The following is a 27,413-nucleotide window of genomic DNA, read 5'->3' as shown; positions in this document are numbered from 1 at the left end:
TGCAATAAATGCTTTTTATTATATGCTCATTTCAATGAGTAACATTTAGAAATAATAATCCCACATAACAATGACAATCTTATTTTACAGCGTGTACATCATTTACAGCCACATAACACACTATTTAAAATTTTCCAAATTTAATATTCTGAAGTTAAGAAAGATAAAAAATTTATTCTCAAGGAACAGATTCTTATCTGGTGCAAAAACAGAAAGGTGAACATTACTTCAAACACAAAACCACAATATAGTATAAAGTAAAATTACATTTTAATTATGTTGAACAGCTGATTGTAAACATGAAGCAACTATAACTTAAAAGTACACATCATATGCATTACATTTATGAACAGGATTTTAATTAAATTTCCCTAAACCAGCTTTTTATATTAAGCGCCATTTTGATTTGCAGCATGCTAACACAAAGCGTTGTTAAAAGGATGCATACTTTAAATTTATACACTGTAAACTGAATATCCACCTCCAAACTCTATTGGCAACACAGAGTTTTGTTAAATACTGCATTTATGCTGCCTCACATTGAAAATGCATGTTAATAATATGGCATATAGATTTTAAAAATAAAAATTTTCAATAATGGCATAAAATTGCACCTATAACCATTAAAGCAAGTAAGACTAGAACAATCATACTTGCTGAGACTGCCCTAAAAAGAAACTTCTAAACAACATATTTAAGAAAACTGTGTTCTCTCAATTTAATCTTTAGATCGTAAAGAAATATAGTGCTAACTTTATTTGCAACACTACTGTTGCATCTGTTTTAGAAAGCCACATCTGACTCAAATATACTTTTGTCATATATGCCATACTGAAAAATCAACTTGAACATCAGAAAAAAGGGAACTTTAATCTTAGATTCCATTTTAGACTTCCAAAGAATGCTGTATTTTAAACATCCCATCCTGTAATAAAATCTTAGCAGCTCAGAAAATCTCTTTAATAGTATTGAATTAGTATAATCTGTTTTCCAGCGAAATTTCTTTTAATGAATACATAAAACTTTTGCATTTCTGGAAATCAATTTTCAGGTGCCATAAAAAAGGCTCAATGACTAAGTGACTGATGGATGACTGTATTTTCTTGCCCCACCTTATTTCTAAAATCACATAAAAGTGAGACTTGCTTGCCACAGCAAAACATTGCTAAACTCAACTAAATATGATCTTTTCAGAAACATTTATCTCTAGTATGATCAGCCAAATAAAGTTATTGTCTTTGCTTTGCCCTTCTGTAGTTTAATTATGCATATAATACTATTAAATAGACACTTAAGAGTTTTTCTGCAACCATTCTATGGTGCTTCTTAAATTCTTTAAGTAATTTTCAAAGGGCAATGAAATCCCCTGTCAATTCAAATATTTCAAGATCTCTAATACAAAGAATGTAAAGTTATGATTTACTATCAAGCTTTGGAACTAGATGAAACAGTTCATGAAATTTTCCTCCCATGTAGCATATCCTATTTTTGAAATAGCTTTATATTGATCTTATTACATAAGAGCCTCCTTGTGGTGCCTCATAATATGCTGATTTTTTTCTGATGGTCTTCGGAATCCCTTCTTGCAGAATTCACACCTGTGTGGGTAGTCTTTTGTATGTATTGATATCACATGTCGTTTAAAGCCAGATGCATCTGTAGTGCTATATTCACAATACTCGCATTGGTAGATCTTTCTTCCAGTGTGGGTCTTCATATGTTTTTTGAGCTCATTTTGTTGTCTGAACCCTCTCTTGCACCTTTTACACTTCAATGACTGATCCTTAGTATGAACTGAAAGAATATGACCACTAAGGATAAATGGATCTGATGTTTTAAAGTCACAGTGCCTACACTGATGAATCTTCCTACCCTTATGTATATCACTATGCTTTTTGAGCTCAGAAGGACGATGGAAACCTTTTTCACACACCTCACATTTGTGAGGAAAATCCTTAGTATGGACAGATATGATGTGCCGCTTAAGGTCACTTGAGTTGGTACTCTTATGGTCACAATGAGGACACTGGTGTGTCTTATGTCCTTGAAACAAATCCAGATGGCGTTGAAGCTCCCTCTCATCACCAAATGCTTGAGGACAATGCTCACATTTATATGGTAAATTGTTACCATGCTTAGACTTAATGTGAGTTTTCAGATTTGACTGATCTGCACACCTGAAGACACAATACTGACACTGATATGGCTTCTCACCAGTATGGGTTCTCATATGTTTCTTGAGTTCAGAAGGATGTCGAAAGCCCTTCCCACACTCAACACAAACATGAGGAAAATTCTTGCTGTGAACAGCCAGTAAATGTCTGTTTAACAGTCCTTGTTCTGCTGTTTCATAGTCACAGTATTTGCACTTGTGCATCTTCGGCTCCTTGTCTCTTAATATAAGTTTATTTGAACTCAGTGGACTAGCCTCTCTGTATCTTCGTGTGTATTCTGTAAATTCATGGGTTTTGTCAACTTTGTTTATAAGCTTATGGCTTTCCAAGTGGTTATGGAAACTCACTTTCTTGTTAGTTGTAAAGTCACAATCTGTACACTGGTATTTTTTTCTCATCAAATGATCAGGATGATTCTTCATGTGTCTTTTCAAGAATCCCCTGGATTTAAACTTTTTTGTGCAAATATGGCAAGGGTATACTGTCAGGGGCTGTCCATCAGGGCCTATTATAACAGCTAGATAAAAAAAAAAGGAAGTTGTGACATTTGGCCAGATGTTTTAAAGGTTTTTACAACAAAGGTACCAAAATTAGCTGACATTCACAGTGTGAGAACTATACTAGTAGAATAAAATCCTGTAGGATAAAATGCACATTAAAAGTAACTTATTATAAAATAGCTCATTAAAAAGTAATAAGCATCACTGTGCTATAGAATACTCACCTGCTAAAATGCTATATACATTTTGTAAACCAGAAACAGGCACCTTTTATTGTGAAACCAACCCGAAAATTCTCTTTGTAAACATCATTTGGGGAAAGAGAAAACAAGCATAGTTTTATTAAGGACCAGTAAAATACTTTTTAAAAACTCAACTATTTAAATCAAACACAGACAAGTATATGGAAGTGGGAATACACTCTAACAACTGATTTTTTCCTTTGCTTACAAAAAAAAATGACTTCCACATTTCAAATCATGATCATAATCATAAAGCAAAGTATTAGTATTTTACCTGTTTGCCACTGCCTGGTTTCTCCCCTTCTCCTCTTCTTAGCTTTTTGTTTAAGTACTTTATTTGTATTAATGGTATCACAAATTTGAAGGTACTGTGCTGCTGTACTACTTCTGCTTTCTAATGTTGAGTCCAAGGTATTTCCTGGAAAAAATTGATACACTATTAAATTACATAACATTTATACTTTTTGGTTTTGGTTAGATGAATTACTAGAGATGACATGGCATTAAGTTGCCATCATGGTGCTAAATTTCACAAAGTATATCGTATTCTCTCTTTTATGCCCTTATACACACACACACATAATTGTAAACACTTTAATTAGGATATCATGTGAAATTAGCTTTAAAATATCTCAATTTATTTACCCTAAAGCAATAAATTAATAAGGTGAATGTGACATGAGAGACTTTTATGGCCCAAACAAAATACTGGCATCATTAAATTTCTCACCAATGAAAGCTGATGAAGTTAAAGAAACTCAGCAAAGAAATATACATGTGTCAGTGAACCAATATGGTTATGGTGACTATGTGTAATATGGAACAAACAATATGTCTCTTATATAGATGCTTTAGAATAATTCAATTAATGTAAAAAGTTAAGAATGATTGTAAAGACTAAGATAGATGTGGCAGGCAATTTACCACATTCAGTGGCATTAGCATATACAGAATAAAGTACTTAATAACATTTCAGTTCTCACAAATCTGTTTTGTTATGCAATTTAGCTTAAAAATGTAGACCTGTCCTGGGCAACACAGTCTGTTAAGCATCTGACTCTTGATTTCAGCCCAGGTCATGATCTCAGGGTTGTGAGATTGAGCCCTGCACCAAGCCTCATGTTGGGCTCCACATCCAGTGCAGAGTCAGCTTGTCCCTCTCCCTCTGTACCTCCTCCCTCTGCACTCTCTCCCTCTCTCCAAATAAATAAATAAATAAATAAATAAATAAATAAATAAATAAATACCAGTGAAGCCATTTAGCCTATATGCTGTGCTGATGTATGCCTCTAATCAATTCCTCTGATATCTACGTTTAAATTTAGAGTCAAGTATCTCCTAAAGGTAGGAACAGAAGAGTCAGACATTTTACCATGAGACAAAGTCTCTTTATTAAGAAAATAAAAAAAAACTATCAACCATGGAATAACGCTATATGGAGTATGTATTATAGCTCAAAAGAAAAATGAAGCTGACACATGGGTTTTATTTAAGTTATATATGTCTATTGGTTGCCACAGAAATTAAGAAAACAGTTCTGCCCAATGAATACATTACAAGTAGTTGTAAATTTTTACTTTTTTGTCTAAACAACTTCTATTTTATAATTTTCTCCACAGCATCCTTTAAGATTCATGTTGTAAGTTGCCCAACATTTTTATCTTGAGATAAATCTAAAATGAATTACATTCGCAGAATAATACACGTTATATCTGTATATAAATTAATTGATTCCAAAAGAGGCAAACTCCTATGTAACTAGATAAGATATGACCAGGTAGAAGTCTAACATATGTGTCTGTACACACAAATAACTGTTTCTTTTCCATGCAGTATATGAAACTGGCTATTTAACTTACATCTCACATATAATGCTCTCTCACCTGATGCTTGACAATCTTCATACCTCCGGGAAACTCTTCTTTCATCTCCTAGAAAAAAAAAGACTAATTAAAAACTGAATTGTTAAGTATAATGATTACTAGTGGATCACATCTTAATCTACAAAAATCTTACTTTGACCACTGTTCCTTGGATTATTATTTTTTTTTGTTGAGTTCTTCCACTCCCATAGATTAGATATTATTTCACGCACTGAAAATAAGGGCTACTGTTAGCATCCTTGGAATTGTTAACATCCAGAACAATCTTACATTTTAAATAAAAACCGAATAGATATTTCTGCAGAATACACTCAAAACTGAAGATGCTCAATAAATGACTGTTGAATGAATGAACCTTTGGAGAAACCAAGATAAGATAATGCATTTGAACACGAAAATTTTTCAAAGTAAAGAGTATACCTGGACCATAAACCAAGATAAGATAATGCATCTGAACACCAAAAATTTTCAAAGTAAAGAATATACCTGGACCATCTTGTAAATTAAGTAGGAATGAGGTAAAATGTGAAAGAAAAAAAAAACTTGATAAATTTACCTTCCATTAGGTATTTTGTAGAAGAGCATACCTGGATTTCTGTTTCTTTTCAAACCCCCAAAATGTTTTTTGTGGTGTTAATACATGAAATAAGTTTTTGAAAAAAGGGAAGGATCAATTTTCAAAGGATATTCCTATTTTAGAAAAATAAAACTTTTTGGTACTCATTTATACAGGTAGGATTTTAAATAAATCCTACTGAAAAACAACAATGCATTAAGCAAGGCTCATTTTAAGTAACATAAGATATATGGTAGGAAAATCATGTAAGTACCTAGAGATTAATCAGTCCACAGCAAAACATTTTATATTAGTCAACTCATGGGGGGCACTAGCACAGCATATTTAATGATCTAAAGGCTGATCAAATAGATATGTACTTATCAGGTGAAAAAATGCCAGTGTCCTACCATATGCCGCAGCCCAGACAACAGGGACAATTGTTTTATTAACATCAGAGTCCTCAAGCTGAGTCTCAGGGAGAGAAGTTCCTTCCTCTTCCCCTACAATGACTTCCATGTAAACTTCATCTGCTATTTCAGCGCAACCTAAATTTTAGAAATAATTGCTTGTTTATAACCCCAAATATTTAATAAATGGGTAAAAAATTCCAAACAGTTTATATCTTTCAAATGTCAAGATTTCAATTTGGTTAATTTAAAAATTATGTTAGGCACTTTGGAGACTAGTGCCACTAGGAGACAATCATTTATCAAAACTCTTATTCTCCTCTTAGAACCTATCCTATGAAAATGACTTTTAGATTATATATAATAATATATATGTAATAACATAATATATATATAATATATAAACATGTGCGCCTGAAATATACTGACTGATTTTACAGTCCATTGGGCATTACAAATTTGTAAAATAGGTTTCAGTCCATAATTCTGCCTGATTGTTCTTTGGAACTCAGAAAGCGTTTCCCACAGAATCAATACTAGAAAGTGGTCCTTGCTATCCCACATACTGTAATGTAAATTCAGTACTGTACATGCAAAGAAAGTAGTCAAAAACACTAGTAATTGAAGAAAATATTAAATAAAATAATTAGATTGAATTAATTAAAATCACACATAAGCTGGTGCTCACAAATAGGTGGACACCCTTTAAGAGGCAGGATTTTCAGAAAAAAAAAGCATTAAATGAGGCTTATTTTAAAAAAAAATATATAATATTGGTGTAAAAAATTTAAACCTAGAGGGTCATTTAACATATTTTATATGATTGAACCCATTTAGATTTAAGCTGTTAAGTAAAAAATTGGCTTGAATTTATGCTTTTCCTTTGATTCACATACCGGGATCGTCTAGTCACCACAGAAGAAATGTGGAAAAAATGTGGGGAGAAAGTGTCCCTCTTCTCCCAAGTTTCCCTTCTTTCAACTGACAAGAAAGAGTCACTGATCTAAGTTTTCCACATCCCCAAGGAATTCTGGCATCATCTAACCTAAGCTTCAGTCTCCCACCTTCTATTGTGCCCCTCTACTGATCAATGAGTAAAAAATAATAATAATTTAGAGACCAACTAGAAATTATTTTCCTCTTCAATGAAATCCTCTAGATTTACTTGTTTTTATGTTTTCAACTGTGGTGTATTATTCATGTTTGGGATTGGAATTCAGCTTCCCATGGCTTCTAGGGAAGGAAATCTGAGGAGTGGAGATCAGAGTGCAGTATAGGAAAAGCTGAGTATCATCAATGCAATGTACTGAAGTGGAGGTTCTTGCCCTTCTAGAGCAAAACAAAATAGATAGTTTTTATCTCAGCATGTCACAAAGATAGAAGAAGCCTTAGGGAAGGGTTGCATTGTTACACTGAGATGAGAAGAAAGTAGGCAGAAAGGAACATGTCTTCATAAGGAAAAGGGCAGCATGGCCGGATAGGAAATCTGAGTGGTTATTTTTACCCTATGGTACTCAGCCCCCAAGAAACCTTAAGCAGCAACTACTTGAAGACCATCAAAGGCATAATAAGTAAAGATCCTGGCAGCTTAACTTATTAGGAAGAATACTTACTTATCTAATCCTTAGGTGACAGAAGGAAAACAACCAGTTGGCCCATTCACTGCTAAATCCAGAGAGAGGCCAACAGTGTTCACTGCCATGTGGAAAGAACACTGGCAGTAGAGTTAGACAGATATAATTTGAAACCGCACATTCCTCACTTAATATTAAAATGATCTTGGGCAATTTTTTAACATCCCTGAGCATTTTTTCCTTTCATAAAACAAAGATAATACCACCTACCTCAGAGAGGAGGTATATACAACATATCCAATAACATACAAAATAGATTCCCACTAATTCCATATATATTTGTGGGCTCTAATAAAGTCAGGAACCATTTGTTGTTTATCTCTATATCCTTAGTATCTGAGACACATAGCATTTCATGTTTGCTGATTTGAACAATACACGTATGCATGAATGGTCAAAAGGACACTTTCCTTTTAAATTAATGACAGCAAAATTCAGACTTAATTTTATTGAACTTTGTTCCTATATAGTGTTTGTAGCTTTGAGACTGCTTAATTTTTTTAAAGAATGCATGATGGCTACTGACAAGTCACCACAGTGCCCTTGTACTGATATCTTACTAATATCATCTTCTTCTTGAGAAGAATCTTTAACTGCCATGTAAACCATCTTCTCCCGCTGCATTCGGCTCTGGTCAAGCACTCCAGCTACAGAATGTCCATTGGTGTACTCACTCTCTGTGACAATTTCTGTTCCACCTTAAAAATTAAATCACATATCAAAATAGAAAAGTATCATGGAATAATTCCCTGAATTAAGAAGGATATAAGAAATATTTTCCTTTAGAAAAATGTCCTCAAAATATTCCAATATAAATTTCTAAGTGTCAAGACAATTTTCTTATAAATTACACTAGAAATTTGCAATAACCACTGAGAACTAACAGCAAATGTTAACATTTACATTACACACTTGCCAAGCACTATATAGGTCTTTAACATGTATTTTGCCTGTTTAATCCTCACAATAGCCCTATGAGGTACTTACTATCATTATGGCCATTTCACGGATAAGGAAACTGAGACAGAGGCGGTTAAGTAACTCACCAATAGCCGCTCAGTTAAATGGCAGAACTAGGATTAAAATCTAAGCAGCCTGGTTCTAGCCTTTAGCTTGCCCTTAAATACTCAATATAACTTCCTATTCTAAATCAAATTCTCTCCCCTCATTTGTTTTGATAGTTCCAAATGTAATATTCTACTTATGTTGGAAGAATCTAAGAATGACACATGCTGCATTCCTGCTTTTTATTCAGATACAATTTTTAATATTCCATCTCCAAAGAAACCTATAAAAAAATCTGCATTTTAAAGACAATTTCAGAATAGTTGCCAGAAAAGATAAGAAGTAGTTTTAATTCCTATTATAGCAATAAATTAAGATTAGTCTTTGTACCTATTTCAACATCATCTTCAGCCTCAGCTTTAAATATATACACTTTTATTACTTCTGAACCGAATGCATCTTCTTTAACATCTTCCTGTGAACCATCACTGCCGATTTTTAATGGTGTGTTCCCCATATGTTCTAATTTTTCCCCAACATCATCCACTGTAAAATATAAAGAAGAAAATATTTTAGTCAAAAAGTACATTTGACATTTAATGGATGTTAAGCATAAGTGCAACATGAATGTGTTAATCACCTATCCACCATATTGACTTAATGACTTATTATGCAACCACCAAAAGTGGAACATTTCACGAAAACACTATATGAGATCAGATATATTACATGATCATAACTATATAAAAACTTATTCAGAGATTTTAATTTATATATGAAATACTTAATAATCATAGAGCTTTATTAAAATGGTTTGGGAAATGATTAAATTATCTTCCATTACATTAAACATTTTAAGTTAAATTCTAACATCAAAATTAATATCAGAAAAATCAGAACATAAAACACATAGTACTCATAAAATAAGTTCATATAAACAATAATTCCCAAATATCAGTATTTCTAAAACCAATTAGCATATGAAATCTAGAATTGGAAAAGAGGAAACAGAAAACAGCTGAATTATTTTATAAAAAAGGCTTTTCAGAAATTATAAAGATAAAATCATAATGCTTTTAATTTCTGTTGAGTCAATGGAAGACAACTTGAAACCAGTAATTTTGCATACTTCTATATTTACTTACATATGCTAGACTCCAAAATCATAAAGGTAAAGCAACAATATTTGAAAATATTGCTTACATTTTAAGTATATACTTAAAATTTTTATTCTCTGCTCTACAGTCTTTAAGAATAACCTTTATCTTCACATGAATACAATGCACAATCTATGGAATAAATATATATTAATAAACTTTGTTCTTTGACCATAAATGTTAAACAATATATTCCCCCAAATATTATATGCCTACCATTTTTTATTTCAATGCTTGTACATATGAAAACTGAAATGTAATCTAATTGAAAATCTGCTCCTTCCTATTATGTATATCATGGTATCATACATGAAACATAAAATCTTAAAGCTTCTGACTATATCTAAACAATTCTAGATCCTCTGAAAAATGAATAAAGTGACATTAAAAAGGTATTAATGCAGTACTCTTAGAAAATGAGATCTAAATAAGTCAAAGTCTAGATTTCCCTTACCTCAGTTTCTTTTTTTTTTTGTTTTTCTTCCTTACCTCAGTTTCAAATCTGATATATACAAATTCAAAAACATTCTTTTAGCCTTTCAAAATGGTGAAAGAAAGTTTCAGCAATTCTTTTTACAATGCAAAGCTACTTTAACTTTTTGATAAAATATAAGTGATTCTATACTATTTAATAGTTCAAATAGACTATGAAAGAACCTAAATGATCAAAATAAATAGATTAAATACTTTAATTCCATCATAGCCCCTAATTCTATTACTATGATTTTTGGTAAAATTCTTTTCGACAATGGGACAGATTAAAATGAAAGAAAAAAAGATGAAGTATCGGATAGTGTTGATTTAATAGCTTCTCTTTTAAAATATGTTGAATTAATGACATCACAAAAAACATTAAAAGATGAAAGCTAGGCTTTCAGAAAGTGTTTTCCCATTCTTGAAAATAAAGACATAGGATATACAAAAACCTCAAAAAGTGTCCAAAACACGAATTTAAGTTGGAATAACTTACAGTAAATTAATAAAATACTGAAAATACTCCCATTGGATAAATACTGCTTTATTATAATTGAAAGGTTTAAAGTGACCATAGTTCCTTCTGTAGCAAACTGAATTAAAGCTATAATTCATAAAATTAAAGCTCATGAAATGAAATACACATTTTTGGTCACTTCTCAATAATTTGGTATCATAGCTTTTACTTTAAGTACTGAAATAACTGTTGCTATCCCGATTCCATTTATACCATGCCTTAACGCCCATAGTTTAAGGTATCCATTATTTTCTACTTAGATTCTTCAGATGAACATTTTTGAAATGTATTAAAAGTAACCAAACTGGTTTTGCATTTTAATTCATGGAAGATGATAATGTTATTAAGGATGTTAGTGTGCAGTTTTAAGAGATAAATCATCAACTTAACCAAGATTTTTTTCTATATTCCTTGTTATAGAAAGTATAAAGTTAACAAAGACTTAATAGGCAACTAAGTAATTTTAGAAATAGATCCTCAAAGATCTTCTTAATGCATATAATACTCAAAATACTCTAAATTAAGGCTTAACTTTTTAGCTTGTTGTAAGGTTTGCAATATCCAAGTCCCACAGTGTGGTTTCTAAACTCACATGACATTCCAGACAGTAATAGCCGGCAATGGTATACACATCACAGAGTTTACTGGTGCTAAATGTAACATAAAACAGTAAGATATATTGTTGGCAAGTTTGCCAATGTTCAATATTCTTTTATATAGCTCAATAGCACAATCTGATTACAAATTCAATATTCCTTTTAAAAGCTGAGTAGGCTTTTTACTGTACCACTTTTATGTTACATCTACCAAAATTATATGGTAGGTATGTTATTATCAGTATAGAGTATATTGATGAATCACAGAGATGGGGTCAGGCAATATGTAAAGGATCTGTATTTCACAGCACTGAAACAAACAGAAGTTAGTAATATTTAGATTGCAAAGATGCTCTACTCCCAGGTGTATACCCAAGAGATCTGAAAATATTTGCACAAAATCTTGTACATGAGCCTTCATAGCATTATTCATAATAGCCAAAAAGTAGAAACAACCCAAATGCCCATCAACTGATGAATGGATAAATAAAATGTATATCCTTATAATGAAATATTAGTAATGAAAAGGAATGAAGTACTGACACATGACACATGCTACAATATGGATAATCCTTGAAAGCATTATGCTAAGTGAAACAAGCCAAACACAAAGGGCCACGAATTACACGATTCCATTTATATGAAATGTTAAGAATAGGCAAATCTATAGAGACAGACAGTGGTTGTCAGGAAGGGGAAGTGGTATGTGGGGAAGTGACTGCTAAAGGGCATGGGGTTTCTTTTTGGAGTGAAGAAAACATTCTAAAATGGATTGTGGTGATCGTTATACAATGCTGTGAATATATTAAAAATCACTGCATGCTTTAAACAGTGTATTTGATGGCATGTGAATCATACTTCAATAAAGCCATTATATTAAAAAAATACAAAGATATTAACTTTTCTTTTTTTACCCTTGAAATTGGTAAGGTTTGATGAGATCTCCCATAATGACCCTACCAAGACATTTTGTTTTCTATAAGATTATGTTCCCAAAAGAAATCTAAACTGATTTTATAGGTAAAAAACAATTTGAATGCATTATATTGGTTCATTATTTAATGGAACTTCCCTCTTCCAGTGCAGCTTTTATAAAGGAAATCATCACCCATAAATGTCTTAGAGATGTTAGATATTTTTAAAGAAGAGCACACCTACGATAATTTTAGACAGATACAGTTATTCTATATTAATTTCCAAGTTACTTAAGCACAAGTGGGAAAGTTTAACCAACTGCTAAGATAAATAATTTGTGACATTTAGACTGAAAGGAGAGAAACCTCAGACACCCCTTAGATATGAGAGAAGACAAAACTCCCTACTTCTAAAACTCAGCTACCGATAAGATTTCCTTATAGGAATACTTAGGGACTCAGGAACAAGACAATGGCCTGTTTTAAGTTCTCAACTTTATTTCTTAGATACTCTGAAAATCTCTATCCTGAGAAAAATAAACAGAAAAGAGGCTTTTTTAAATTAACATTGAGGCCTTGAAGGCAATTTATTCTCTTAACTCCTGTAAGATTCAATGGCCAAGATAAACCAAGAGGTAAAGAAAATGAAGTGCAAATTATGAAGGAAAAAAAGGGGAAAACTAAATCAAAAGAGAATAAAATAAAATAAATGAAAATGGTAAAAAGTAACTAATTGCACTGGTAAAAAGTAACTAATTCAGGGATGCCTGGGTGGCCCAATGGTTGAACATCTGCCTTTGGCTCAGGGCATGATCCCAGGGTCTGGGGATCGAGTCCAGTATAGGGCTCACCGCAGAGAGCCTGCTTCTCCCTCTGCCTATGTCTCTGCCTCTCTCTCTGTATCTCTCATGAATGAATAAATAACTTTTTTTAAAAAAAGAGTAATTCCAATTTGGGTATAATAAATATTACAAAAATGATCAAGGAAGGATATGGGTGGTGGGAAAATGGGTGATATAAAAAAATATTTAGTTTTTGTATATTCCATTTTCCACAATAAAAAACTGCTTAAGTTTTAAATAGATGTTTAAAAAAATATATTGCTGTTTCTTTACTAATGATTAAGGAGTTAATTCCCAGTCTAAATTTATCCTAAAATGATCCCACAGCAGTCCCAGTATTATTCAAGCAATACATGTTCTTTATAATCTTCAGTTTACTCCTATTACAGTAGGACAGAAGTCTTTGCATTTGACACATATGGCAATATAAATATCGTAAATTAAAATATTCTAGAAATTCTTTTTTTTTAATCTTTTGCAGAATCAAATCATAGAAGATATGTTAAGGTTTGACAATTCTCAAAACACATAATGTCAAATTTTAAACTAATATCAAACAGTTTGATTCAACAGGTACTTTTTTAAAGGCACAATGTTATTTTGATACACAGAAAGGCTACCAACTATTGTCATATTATTTTATATAATAATAACCACAGTTTTTTTAACATCAGGTTAAGATCTAAATATGGAATTGCTTTAGTAATGGACATCAATTTTAAAAAAAAGGTAATAACATTTACAGCCAGTATTTTAGTGGCTTAACTCATTCCCTTAGAAAAAATGTAAATATTCAAAAGTGGTTACAGAGGGAAAAAAGTTAACATGCTAGACTTCAGAATCATATTTACAAATTAATCTTATTTTTTAGTTTTAAATTCACTGATAACATATATAACAATCACTTTATATACATATACGTATACTCTACCTGTTGATGTACTTCCCAATCAATCCTTTTTTATTTTAAAAAGAAAAGAACAAAAATGCACCATGAAAAAGTGGAGTTTTTATCTGATCTTTATTACTTCCAGCATGATCCCTTCAAATTTTATAAAGAATAGACCCACTTCTTCCTCAAGCTCCATCAATAACTCATCATGAGAATTTTATTATCGTTGCTGTTCAGGCAAACCCACCACTTAAAATGAGAACAAGATACTTCTATCTTCCTCCTTCAGATAGAATGTCTTATAGACATCATAAAGCAATCTGAAATAAACACATTAAAGTGTTTTTGCTCAGAATATACACACGCTGTTTAGACAAACAAAATAAACACAGGGAGAACTGCAGAGCACAATCTGAGTTTAAGATTTCCTTTTCAAGTATTTAATAAAAAAATTAATTACACATTTCTTAATATATTATGCTTAAATTCCTAAGCAAAACTGAACTGACAACTCCAGTACCTGCTATATTAAAAAGAAAGCAGTGGCTACATAAACTTCCCACTCTGAAATATATATATTTATCATTAAAAATATTATCAGTTAATGTTCTTGTTGAACCTTCCTTTCTGCTCTAAGGTATTAATTACATTACATTATTTTGTTTAATTTTGGGTATGAATTTTCATTGAGTAAATTAAAAATATGAGCAATGTCAAAAAAGCATCTCAACAACACAGCTTTGAAAAAAATTATTTTTCAAAAGATTATCCCCATGATTTTTATTGAATTGTTCCCCTATCCCAGAAAACCTTTTAAGGTTACATATAAATCAATCTCCCAAGTAATTTTGTACTTTTGTTTCACTTACAAGATATCATTAAGTAGTCTTCAGAAGTGCTCTTGACATCATCATCATCATCATCATCATCATCATCATCTTCGGTTTTAATAGTAACTGAAGAACCAGGAACACCACCAGCTGCTTGAATCACAGTTTCTGTATCTGAATTAGTTACAAGAACCTCCTCTGATACCATTGTGGGAGAGTCAACTCCTGAAACACAATCTTGGACCACATGTTCTAAGTGTCCATCAGGACCAGTAACAAGGTCAGCCACAAACACCTGCTCCGGTACTCTAACAGTTTCTGTAATTAGCTCGGAAGTCAATATATGATCACTATCATCTTCCTCTAAATCTTCTTCAATAGCAACATCAGCTTCAAGTACAGCTTCAGGAACAATTACACCTTCTGTTACTACATCAGTCTCAGTGATGATATCGGGCCCATGAACAACTTCAGCTGCAAGGCCATGATCAAGGGTTATCCCATCATCTGTGACAACATCGGAAACTAATACAGCCTCAGGAACTGAAACAACAATATGGTCTCCATCGATATGTGCAGTACCAGCCATTCCAGCCACTATAATACAAACAATTATCCAAAAAAAGTAAAGTTATTTTATTAAATTAACAGTAATATATTTAATGTACCAGATGACATAAAATATTTTAAAAATATGAAATAGTTCTTGCCACACTATCATTTTTAAAAAACCACTGACAACTTACTGCAATAAAAACCACCACCAGGGGGACGCCTGGGTGTCTCAGTGGTCATTGAGTATCTGCCTTAGGTTCAGGGTGTGATCCAGGCATTCTGGGATCCAGCCCCACATCGGGCTCCCTGCATGGAGCCTGCTTCTCCCTCTGCCTGTGTCTCTGCCTCTCTCTCTCTCTCTCTCTCTCTCTGTGACTATCATAAATAAATAAAAAAATAAAAATTAAAAAAAAATAAAATAAACAAACAAAATAGCACCAACCGGGCACTGGGGTGGAGGTGGGTGAAAACAGTGTTAGTAAAATCTAAATTAATACCTTAAAAATAATGCACTTTATTTTCAAGTAAAACATAAATGCCACAATGAGATATCACTATATCAGAAGAACTAAAATAAAAAAAAAGAACACCATAGGTTGGTGAAGATACAAAGACAATCTCTCATACATTGCTAGCAGGAATGTAAAATGGTATCAGCCACCCCAGTGCCAAGGGAAAATATATGGCACTTTCTTACAAAACTAAACATGTATTTACCATACAACCCAACCATAACACTCTGAGATATTTTCCCAGAGATATTAAAACATGTTTACACACAAAAAATGTAGGTGTCTGTGTGTGTGTGTAAAGATGTTGGCATAGCATACATAGGGTAATAGAATAATTCTAGATTTTTATTGTGATGGGTGTTTACAAAAATCTGTATCAGGATAAAACTGCACAGAACTATATATACTCACAGAATATATGTAAAAACAATGGTGAAAACTTAAGGAGGTCTTTAGTCTAGTTAACAGTAATATAACAATGTTAACTTCCTAGTTTTTATATTGTACTACAGTTATAGAAGATGTCACCATTGGAAGAAGAGCAGTACAGGCAACATGGGACTATGTACTATTTTTTTCTACTTCCTATGAGTCTTGTATTTCAAAAAATTAAAATTAAAAAAACACACAAATATAAATGGGTACTAATATGTTTAATTAAGTTAGTAAAATATGACAGGTGGACACATTATAAAATATGCATTTATAAACATGAAAGTCCCTAAACTTCTTTAGCTTATAAGAATTATTATATTCTTATAAAAGTGGAAGGCATCTTTTAACACCTGATTTTTTTGGGGAAAAAAAAAAACACCTAATTTTAGACAAAGATTTGGTTTGATAAAATTCATATCTCTAAATTGCACTAAATTCTAAACTAGTAAATCTGCAGGAACAAAGCTTTAAACAATGTTTTGGTTTTTTTTTTCTTTTTTTTTGAGTAGCATGGTAAACACTAACTCCTATTCCCTTTATAAATGTAAAAGTGCAAAAATCCTTTCATGAAGAATTCAAATTCTGCCTCACTGAAGTGTACAAGAAACAAGTGATAGAGTTTATGGAACAGATTATAACAAAATTATCTATTATCTATATTAAATAATCTAATACAAAGCCTTCTCCACATAAGGATCACTTTCTATAAAATCATACCCGAAAGAGTGCCATTTGTTACACAGTGTTCATTGTTATTAACCAATTCATTACAGAAGTTAGTTAACAAGTTAGAGTGGAGACCAGTGGACACTATTAATATTCTTTTTTTTTTATTTTATTTTTTTTTGACACTATTAATATTCTTATCCATTAAAAGATAAGGCAAGAAGGGAAAGCTACCTTTCAGAATTATCTTCTTTTCAATCCTTTCGTATTGTTCTCAGTATTCTCAAACTCTTACCTAACCCATCATATTACCCCAAAAAGACATAGCCTCAATCTTGAAAATCTGGTAGATAAAGGGAATATATATAGAATAAGTCCTTCCTATTCACTTGTTTCTCCACTGACCATTTTGGAGATGGGGAGTTGGTGAAGATTCAAATTAAGCATTCAGCCAGACAAGAAATGCAAATTTTAGCAAGGACAAATTAAAGATTAAATCTATAAAACTCACAGTATTGGAATTCTATGTATATAAACAATAAAATTAATATTTTATAAAATCCTTCTACAAGTCAGACTTAAAATATGGAAAATTCTGGAGGTTAGTGTAGTTCTTGAGAATAGACATTAGGGAATGATGGAAGGATAGAATAACACTTGGTGCTGGCCTAAATTCAGATTAACCTGGCTAGGAGGATTCTGCCTCTACTCTAGTAGAAACTTACAGGTCAAAATAAAACAAATCTAAACTAAAATAAATCCAAATATGCTTGTTTATGCTGAATTAAATAATAATATCAAGTATCCTAGACCAAGGATTGACAGGTTCTCCATAGGGTGCTGGCAGTTCACTAAGACCAAGATCTAAGACATCTCATTAAATTTTGCTTTTTCCTCTTATCAGCTCATCTACTAGATCCATTGAATTTCCAGTCACTTATTTAACAACACACTAGCTCTATTTTTTTTAATTTATTTTTTATTGGTGTTCAATTTACTAACATACAGAATAACCCCCAGTGCCCGTCACACTAGCTCTATTTATTGAGCACTATCTATGCACCAAGCAACCTACTAATATTTTTACATATATTATCTCATTTAAGCCTCAGAACAGCTGTATAATGTGTTATTATCTCCTTTTATAAATATGAAGGAACTATAAAAAATATGTAGGAACTGTGGTTTAAGGAAGTTAAATAAGCTTGCCCAAGGTTCAAGCTGAGGGCTGAACTTACTGCTTAACTCTAGGCTGGCTTTTTTTCTACCAGTATAAAGGAGGAGAATAGAATTTACTTACAATAGAGACTATTTTTTAAAGAAATTTATAAGGTTAACCAAGTGAATCACCATTAAAGGAACAGTTTGAGAAACAAAGGGTAAAAAATCTGGAGTGTCTGGGAGGCTCAGTTGGCTAAGCAACTGACTTGATTTTGGCTCAGGTCATGATCTCAGGGTTTTGAGAGGGAGCCCCACATTGGGTTCCACACTGGGCATGGAGCCTCCTTAAGATTCTCTCTCCTTCTCCCTCTCCCTACCCTAACTTGTGTGTACTTTCTCTCTCTCTTAAAAAAAAATGAGTAAGAAGATCTATCACATAATCACTCAATTAAATTTTAAAGCATTTAATAAGCAGCATTAAATGGCATTAACAATTTATCTGACTAGGTAACAAATTATAAATGGTGAGAAATCATCTTTAAAAAGTGTGAAAGCAATTACATAACCAAATAACAGTAAGAAATAAGTCATCATTTCAAGCATTTCTCATTTTACTAGAGTTATTTCATTTAAATGTAAATACCTGGAATTTCACAGGAGGTATAGGATAAAATTTGGTATTTGTTGGGTCTATTTTGGGCCACTATCTAAGGCTGTTTTGCTATTTAAGTCACAGAGCAACATAGACTTTTTGCATCAATTAAGTCTTAACTATTAAATTCAATAGCACAAATTCCAAGGATAACCATTTTACTGAGACACAAGCAAAGTTAGTACATAAATCATGTAAATTTTTAAATCTCAGGGGTGCTTGAGTGGCTCAGTCACTTAAGTGTCTGCCTTCTGCTCAACCCTGAGATCCAGTCAGGTGGCCTGGCTCCCTGCTCAGCAGGGGGAATCTGCTTCTCCCTCTCCCCCTGCTCATGCTCACTCTCTTGCACTATCACTCAAATGAATAAAATCTTTAATTTTTTAAAAATCTCAATTATCTTTCAAAAGAAACTGGTCTAATGAGTTTTTAAATTAACATTTCAAATTCTTAACATAGTAGCCATCCTATCTCCACCAAGAACATTATAGAATTTAGAGTTCCTGTAATGCATAGTATACTTACTTGGCTAGCTCTACCTGTGTATGCCAGACTCTGTTTCACAAATATCATTAGTTTATGGGATTGCAAATATCTAACTTTTGATGTTGGCAGAAATTTAAAGAGAAACTGATACAGGCTACAATATTGATGAAACTTGAAAACGATGCTAAGTGAAAGAAGCTAGACACAAAAGGTCACATATGGTATAGTTCTATTTATATGAAATGTCTGGGATAGGTATATCCATAGATAGAAATATTAGAGGTTGCCTAGGTCTGGAGTAGGGGTGGGGGTGACTGCTAATGAGTATTAGGTTTTATTTTTCCAATGACAAGATGTTCTAAAATTAGGTAGCAGTGATGTTTGCACAACTCTGTGAGTATACTAAAACTACTGAATTGTATTCTTTAAAATGGGTAAATTGTATGATATGAATTATTATCTCTGGGGCCTCACTTCCCCTCTACCCCCCTCCCCTGGTCCTCTATCCCTGGGGCTGTTTGTTAAAAAAGAGTAATAAAAGAATTTTAAAAAATTATTATCTCAATAAAAAATTAGAAAAAAGAATGTGCATAATATATTTCAATATGCATGTTCTACTTCCCTAGGAACTAAAAGGAAGTAAAGCATTAGATGTAATAAGGGATTGATTAAATCTTAAGACATCAAGGAGGAACAATGAAAAGGAAGGTAAGAGGAATACCAAGTAAACATTCACCAGCACTAAAGGGACATTTTTTTTAATCTTAGAAAGGAATCAGGTTTTACTTGCTAATAGGCAACTTCTTCAGGAGTGAAGGAAGTCTGTCACTTCACCAAATGCTACAGGGTAGATTAAATTTTGTATCATATGGAGAAAATGCTGTATTTCTTCCATTTTTAAAACCTTTTTAAAAAGCAAAAATTTAAAGGTGACATTTCAACCAAAACTTATTTTACTATATGGAAGTTCAAGTGTTCCAGTATTTTAAAAACTATCTCTAGCAAAGAATTCACAAAATTCTTTGTGAAATCTTTACTCTTCAGTTCTTTGTCCTTCTTCTAGAATTTATTCATGTACTTTTTTCACTCAAAATCACTTCTAAGTTATCCATAATCAACACAATTGACTTCTGACTCATTTAACAGAATGAATCAATGATTCCTTTCAGTTTAATCAATTAACTACATAGTCATCTCAACCTCCACCACATTTAATCTTGATTTATGCACCACATCTTTATTCATCAGATAGAAGTGTCAAGGAATCATAGAACTGGAGAGGACAGTTATCTAGGGTATCTAGGGTTATCTAGTCCAATCCCCTCACAGAAGTGAATAAAGTAATTTGCCCAAGTTTAATAGGACTGCCAAGACTAGAATCCAGTTCTTCTGACTCTCAATACTGTAGCCTTTACAAGGGACAAAATAATATATTAACATTAATATGAAAACAGTAATACCATTTTCTTAATTCTAATAATTTTCTTAATTATTAGCTTTGATCATCCATTCCTAATATCATCTTTGACAATTCCATAATACCTTATTTTCTGTTTACTTTTTATTCCAATTTACTATTTGTTTTTTTCTACTCTTACTCCACTTTTCTTCAATTCTTACCACCTTATTCCTGCCTCTTATACTTCAGATACCTCAATCTCTTCTATAATTCAGATTGACCCTGACCAAATTCAGTTTCTTTGTTGGCTGTGATAGAGTCTTAACATCTTCAGCAAAACAACTACTGTTAAGAGGCTACTGAAAAACTTGGCCACAAAAGTAGGGAATCTTTTCTTTAAAAAAAAAAAGAAAGATGTAATGTTATTAGAAACAACTTTCTAAAGATATTTCATCAGAATATAATTAATCACCTAATGCATGGTTTTCCAATATCTCACTACATAAGCATCTAACTTCTTTGTAATGACTGAAGTAGGTCCTTTTCCAGTTTTATCAAACATACAATTTAAAATGTATTTGAGAAAGACAATTTAATATTTCTTACATTCAAGAATTGATGTTGTTATTTATCTAAGCTGAGTTTTTTCATTTTCAATGCCACATTACCACTATATTCCAAGTTTCCTTTCTTCAACATTCCCACAAATTTTTTTAAAGATTTGATTTATTTATTTGACAGAAAGAGCAAGAGTACACAAGCAGGGGAAATGGCAGAGGGAGAGGGAGAAGCAGGCTCCCCTCTGAACAGGTAGCCTGATGCAGGGATAGATTCCAAAGTTCTGGGATCATGATTTGAGCTGAAGGTAGACACTGGCTGAGCTACCCAGGTGCCCTGCACAAAATTTTAAGAATGATTTTAAGTAGACTACTGTCACATAGCTTTAATCTTTAAGAAAATGAGCTCTACAAATAATTTCCTAGCAAAAGAACAAATTTCATAAATTCCCCCCTTCTTCAATATAGTTTTGATATTTAGTATGTTCTGACTTTTAAAAAAGAAAGAAAAAAATACAACAAAGAAAATGCTTTACCAAAATCCTGCATAATCATGGTATGGGCCATTCTACAGTCTGATGTGTGCAATCCAAGACTTCCACCACCTGATTCCATACTTAGCAAAGTTCATTCACAGATATCTGTAAAAAAAAAATGGTTTTAAAAGAGTTTAAATATGTTTAAGCAAAAGTCAGTTGTTGTGAGAAAAAAAATGCAATGGAAAATAGGCCTTAGAACCAGGTGTGCAAATCTCATCACAAAGGAAAATAAAAACCTTGATTAGACAAGAATAAGTAAAGGAAGGGCTACGTGAAAGGAAATAAAGCAAAGATAATGGAGAATAAGACACAGTAAGGGTGACAAGCCACAGGGGAAGTGATAGAAGCGAGCAAAAGAACAAAACTGTAGCACTAACGTTCCAATTAAAATGTAGGTTATAAAAGAAGAAAAATAAAAAAAAAAGAACAAGATGACAACAGACAATAGTTGGGATATTTATACATTACTAGAAGACTCAGGTGTCTAGTATTAGTGAATTTCATCCAGTGGCTCTCATCCATTTCTTCCAGACCCAGCTCAGCCCTGCAGCGGAGCTCTGCAGATAAACTTGTGTTTCACCTCTGGCTCCCGGGGTTCTACTTATAATGTAAAATGTTTTATCCCAGTTTCCCTGGAGTTCTTTGAGCCAGTAAGGACTTCTGGCCTCACTCTACTACAGTCTCTTGTCTCATAGTTTTGAGGACTCAAGAAACATGACTGCTTCCTAAATATGGTAGAGATAAGATCAATCACATACAAACATTTAGCAAATTGTTCCTTTCAGAATATCATTTACTTATAAATGTACAACTGATTTTCTTCCTTAAAGATTAATAAAGTCATGCTAGCTTTAAGCTAGTTCTGAAAGCAAGGATTCCATTTCATTTCAAGTGATGTATCCTATATTTAAGATAACCAGACTTGGAACCTAATGTCAAATACTATCCCTAAGCATATTTCTTATAATTACATATGTGTATTTCCCTTTCAAACATAAAATTCTAAGTATCACCAAAAAGTATCAATTCTATAAAAAATTTGTCTCATTTTTATTTCGGAGTGTTTAATAAATTGGGTTATATTGCACAAAAGATGAGGTTATATCGTTAAAGTTTTAGAAAGCTGCCATGTAAAACACCTTAATTTATCCTTAAGTAAGGAGATCACTAAGATTTTTTTCCTTGCCTTAAAGTTCTACAGGTGTACAAGAGGCAGGAGAGTATAACATTTGAATCATGTATATAAAAATCCTACAGCAATAGGTGTCATTTCTGTGTATACAATGATTCAATAAAATTACTTTATGTATGAGCAAAATTACAATTTTTTTAGAAATTATGGGCTGTATTTTTTTTTTCAAATACCACATTGTTCCCTGCCTCCAAAATGAAACCATCAGAGGTCAAGAGAGTTCAAAATAGACTACCCCTATGTTCACAGAGATAAACCAAAATGCCATAAGGACTTATTTTCAACATTTAAAACAGTGTACTATTTCAACTTTAATTAGAATAATTGCTTGCTTTACATAAGTAATCAAATTACAAATGCCTTAAAATGTTTTAAACACTTAATTCTGTTTAATTATTAAATAAAACATTAATTTGTTAATCACCTTAATATGACTGTCTTGAAGAAATTGTAGATTTTCTTACATATTGTAAAGTAAAATCTGCAGCAATTTGTTTTTGTTATTTTTCCTTCTGACCTATGTTATTTTCTTTGGAAAAAAGTTCTCTTTACCTATTGTAAAAATACATTCAAAATTAGACATTTTAAAACATTTTAAACAAAATCTCTTACACACCTAAGGATTTTCTTTACACTTTAACGTGCAGGATGAGGTTGAGAAGAGCTTAAGTGCTCAAATCCATTCATCTAAAAAGCATCCGAAGGGATTCCAACAGAAACAACTACCTACTACGATATAAGCGACATTATTACACTTAGAATTCCACCACTCCATTAAACCAAATCTTCTCTAAAGCACATTTAAAAATCACTAGCTAAATCTCATTTTGGAAAGTGAAAGAGAACCAACCAAGGGCAAGCTTTATCCTTGCCAAATCAATAGAGAAAAATCTGCACTAGCGCTCAATGAAGTGTAAAAATTTTAACACATAGTGCAACTACTATAAGGGAGTATCACACTGTAAGAATAAATAAATAAATATATTGGCGCACCTTTCCCCTTATATGAAGTTTAAATAAGATCAATAATAAATGAGGTATGAGAACAGCAGTGTGTTAAGTATTGAATAGCCAATAGATAGCTGGGCTTCTCAGTATTCTCAAGAGTATATCTCACATCCTTACTGAATGGAGATAACCACTAAGTACGCTTCAAGTAAACATCTTTCTATCAACGTACGGGGTACAGAAATCACAAAGCAAACAACAACAAAAAACATTTTACTTTCATCTGTCTTCTCCAAACAGCTCATTCAGGACCTAGCTTCTTCATGATGTAAATAGGGTGGGAGGTAGACGAGAAATCTTAAGGCAACGGAGCAAGAGAATGCGAAAGTAGTATTTGCAGAGATAGGAGACAAAGGAGCCCTGACAAGTAGCAGTATTGCAGCTTTGGACGCAGCCCGCTTCCCGCATAAGTCTCCCTTTCCCACGACCATGCCAAGTTTCAATCATCTCGAGCAGAATGCACACACGTGCCTTCATATATTACCCATATGACTGGATCTTAAACCAAACAAGAGAACCTTCTCCGTGGAAAGGCAGAAAGCGAAGCAACAAGAATACCCTTTCCCCTCCTCCCTCCTCTCCTCTCACTTGGTGCAGCGGTCGCCACCGCTGCTACCCACGCTGTGCTGCCCAACCCCTCATCCTCCTCCCGCTCTCCCAGCCCCGCTACATGGGAGACAGCTGGGAACCAAAATGGTGGTGTTTTAGTGGAGGCGACAACTGCCGCACACACCCGCCCCCCCCCCTCGGCCTCTGACTGCTCCCTACCCCCTAAAACGCTGATTAGATGCCACCTCCTCCCAAACGCCGCCATCCCTCACGCATTCCAAGGTTACCATAAGCAGCAGGCGGGGGATAGCGAAGTAGGGGCGAATGAAAGGAATATTAGGGGGGTGTCGCGGAGAGAAAATGCCAGGGGGACGCCGCATTCTTCAATTCACCGTTTTGTTTTCCGCCATTTTCCCGTCACCCTAAACCACCGACGGTCTCAACGACGGCTCTTGCCCCTAGGGGTTCTGGCCTAGGGGAAGGAGAGGTTGCCTGAGGGGGAAAACACTCCACTTCCCTCAATTCCTCCAGTCACCAGCTGCGGCTAGGGAGAAAAACTGTCAGACCAAGGAGGAGGCAAAGCTTAGGGACTAGACGCCACTTCCATTGTTCCCTACGCCCTATACTACAGGCTGGGTGTGAGCCTCTCCTCACACGGGCGACACTAAGCGCAGCGCACCCAAATCCCTCCACTTTCTCTCCAGGAGTCTCCTTACCTGCAGCCACTGCTGCCACTGCCGCCGCCAGTTGGATTCTGACCGCGCTCCAGATTTCTGCGGGGGTCGGCAGCTGTGGATCTGTAAGGTCCTCACATTCGGGTTTCCGAGGTTCCGCAGCCCGAGCCAATCACAAGCTACTCTGCGTCTGGGAGGCGCGCCGCCTTGTCCTTTATATCGCGGCCGACATGCTGAGGTTGCATTACGTCACGCTGCCCTTGCTGCAGGGTAGGGGGCCAAATGGAGAGAGCGCGCGCGCGGGCGCGCGCTCCGGAGATCAAGAAGCCCGCGCTGGGTTTGTGCTTGGAGACGCCACGGACTTGCAGTGGATGGTGGGTGGCGGGGAGGGATGCAGCGCGGGCGAGTCCGTGTAAGGAAGCTTGGATCTTGGGGCGCCCCTGAGGAGTTTCCGTGGGAAGATTTTCTGTTTTCCAGGTCGCAAGGGAGAGGAAGAGGGGGAAGGGGAAAAATCAATAACTTAAAGGCAATTCACTGAACCTCTAAGACATGTTGAACGACCAAACAAACAAACAAATTCGGCCCTACTCTCTAGGATTTGACCAACTAGGCCGTCCACAGTGGTAAGAGGCATGTCTCCCCACCAAAAAAAAACCTGGTTATGTTTTGCAGTTTCCCTTCCTCCTTCCCTTAAATTCCTTTTATATTTCATAATGGTAGACAATCCGATGAAGAAAGTAAAGAAGAATGAAGAAAGGCATAGAAGGGAAAGGTAGGCTAGAGACCTAAATGAACATGAAATATCTCTTGAGTGTGTCACTTTCAGCTTGTGTCTGCACAAAATGGGAGAACAGTGAGAAATTCAGTGGTGATGGGTGGGGGAAAGAGATGTGACTAAAAGGTTATATTTGCAAAGGGTTTTATATTCTGAAAATTATCTTTAGTACTGTAAGCATGTGAATTGAATAGCAGTGTTTAAGCAGGGAAAGGATACGATCCTAAAGAATAAATGAAGGTGATACATCACCTTTGCCTAAAAATTGGAATATTTTACAAATAAAACCTGTTATTGTTCTCAATTAGCTAATTTCTACAGTTCTTTATAACCTAATACACCACTAAATGATTTGACAAAATTAAAGGAGACATGCTGTGAAAGCCCTAACACAGTACCTGGCTCATAGTAGACCAGGAGTCAGCGACTTTCTCTACACAGGACAGGTAGTAGATATTTTAGGCTCTGAGGGCTATAAGGCCTCTGATACAAATATTCAAGTCTGAACTCATAGCCTCAAAGCAGCCATAAAATGTCTGTATACACTGTATGTACACAAATGAGCATGGATGTGTTCCAGTAGAACTTTTATTTGTAGTCATTGATATTTGAATTTTATATCATTTTAATGTATCATTCAAATTATTTTTCTTTAAATTATTTTTCACTATTAAAAATGCCAACACCATTCTTAGTTATAGGCCATTAAAAATATAGGCAGTGCTCCAGATTTGGCCTATGGGCCATACATAGTTTGCCAACCCCTGTGGGGGTTATACTATTATTTTCCCTCCTAAATGAAGAAAGTATTTTTATGAGTGTAGCCCCATATGTGATGTGTTTCTATGTTGTCTACTCTGGCAAATACTACTTGAAATGTCTTCACCCAGTGACAACTCCAATGGGATGCTTATGGAAAAAAAGCTAAGAAAGATATAGGGTTTTTAATGTCAATCACCGTTGTGAAAAATTGTGGTAATTTTTAAAACCTGAGGATCGTTCTTGCTCCTCTCTTTCTTGAATCATCTGAACCACCAAAACGTCTTAAGTCTTCTACTTTCTTAATATCTATGGAATTCATTCTTTTTTTTTTCATTCTTAATATCATTACCTTGCTCAGGTTCACATCCCTTCTTACCTGGATTACTGCAATACCTACCTAACTAGCTACTGTGTATACATTTTCTCATCAAATCATGAATTCAGAAATCACCAAATGTGAAAAATATCTCAAATCAAGCCTCCACACTCCATTTTCACTTTAGTTGAGGTTCCCAACAAATAGGACTGTACAACAGCCTCCTGACTCATTGCTCTGCTGCAAGTATCTCTTTACTCCACTTGATAACTTTTACAGTATAGTGTACACCACCACACAGTCACTTGTATAACAAAACAAATAAAATTGATTATTTCTACTCTCTTGTTTAAACATTGCTGTCAACTCCCACTAGAAGTCAAGGATGGCACCCAAACAAGAACAGAAAAGGAATCCTAGCTGGGCAACAATGTGAAAGACCATCCAGCATATGTCTTTTAGATATTTGGTCAGTATTTATTTAGAGGAGTAAACTTCTATGTTAAGGATGTCTGTGCTATCATTTTAAATAGTGTTTTTATATCCATGCTT

The 27,413-nt window shown here is 33.9% G+C and overlaps 1 protein-coding gene across 9 annotated transcripts; it reads right to left on the bottom strand.

Moving 5' to 3' along the window:
* On the bottom strand, nucleotides 1–25,249 carry ZNF711 (zinc finger protein 711). 9 transcript variants are annotated; one of them, XM_038587808.1, is made up of 12 exons: nucleotides 25,051–25,249; nucleotides 23,202–23,329; nucleotides 22,049–22,310; nucleotides 21,583–21,687; nucleotides 14,666–15,223; nucleotides 8,795–8,950; nucleotides 7,960–8,097; nucleotides 5,766–5,903; nucleotides 4,933–5,010; nucleotides 4,800–4,847; nucleotides 3,191–3,334; nucleotides 1–2,691 (listed from the first exon to the last, which is right to left on the bottom strand). In XM_038587808.1, the coding sequence occupies exons 4-12, from the start codon at nucleotides 21,659–21,661 to the stop codon at nucleotides 1,514–1,516; spliced, it is 2,517 nt and encodes an 838-aa protein (XP_038443736.1). In that variant the 5' UTR covers nucleotides 21,662–21,687; nucleotides 22,049–22,310; nucleotides 23,202–23,329; nucleotides 25,051–25,249; the 3' UTR covers nucleotides 1–1,513. The 9 variants fall into 9 exon arrangements, with proteins under 9 accessions (XP_038443736.1, XP_038443735.1, XP_038443737.1 ...); XM_038587807.1 differs by having other exon boundaries at nucleotides 22,054–22,310; XM_038587809.1 differs by lacking the exon at nucleotides 22,049–22,310.
* Between the last annotated feature and the right edge of the window lie 2,164 nt (nucleotides 25,250–27,413).

The sequence above is a fragment of the Canis lupus genome, chromosome X, assembly GCF_011100685.1.
Source record: "Canis lupus familiaris isolate Mischka breed German Shepherd chromosome X, alternate assembly UU_Cfam_GSD_1.0, whole genome shotgun sequence".
NCBI classification, from domain to species: Eukaryota; Metazoa; Chordata; class Mammalia; order Carnivora; family Canidae; genus Canis; species Canis lupus.
Note: the sequence above shows the minus strand (reverse complement) of the source record. Positions and strands in the feature narration are given on the sequence as shown.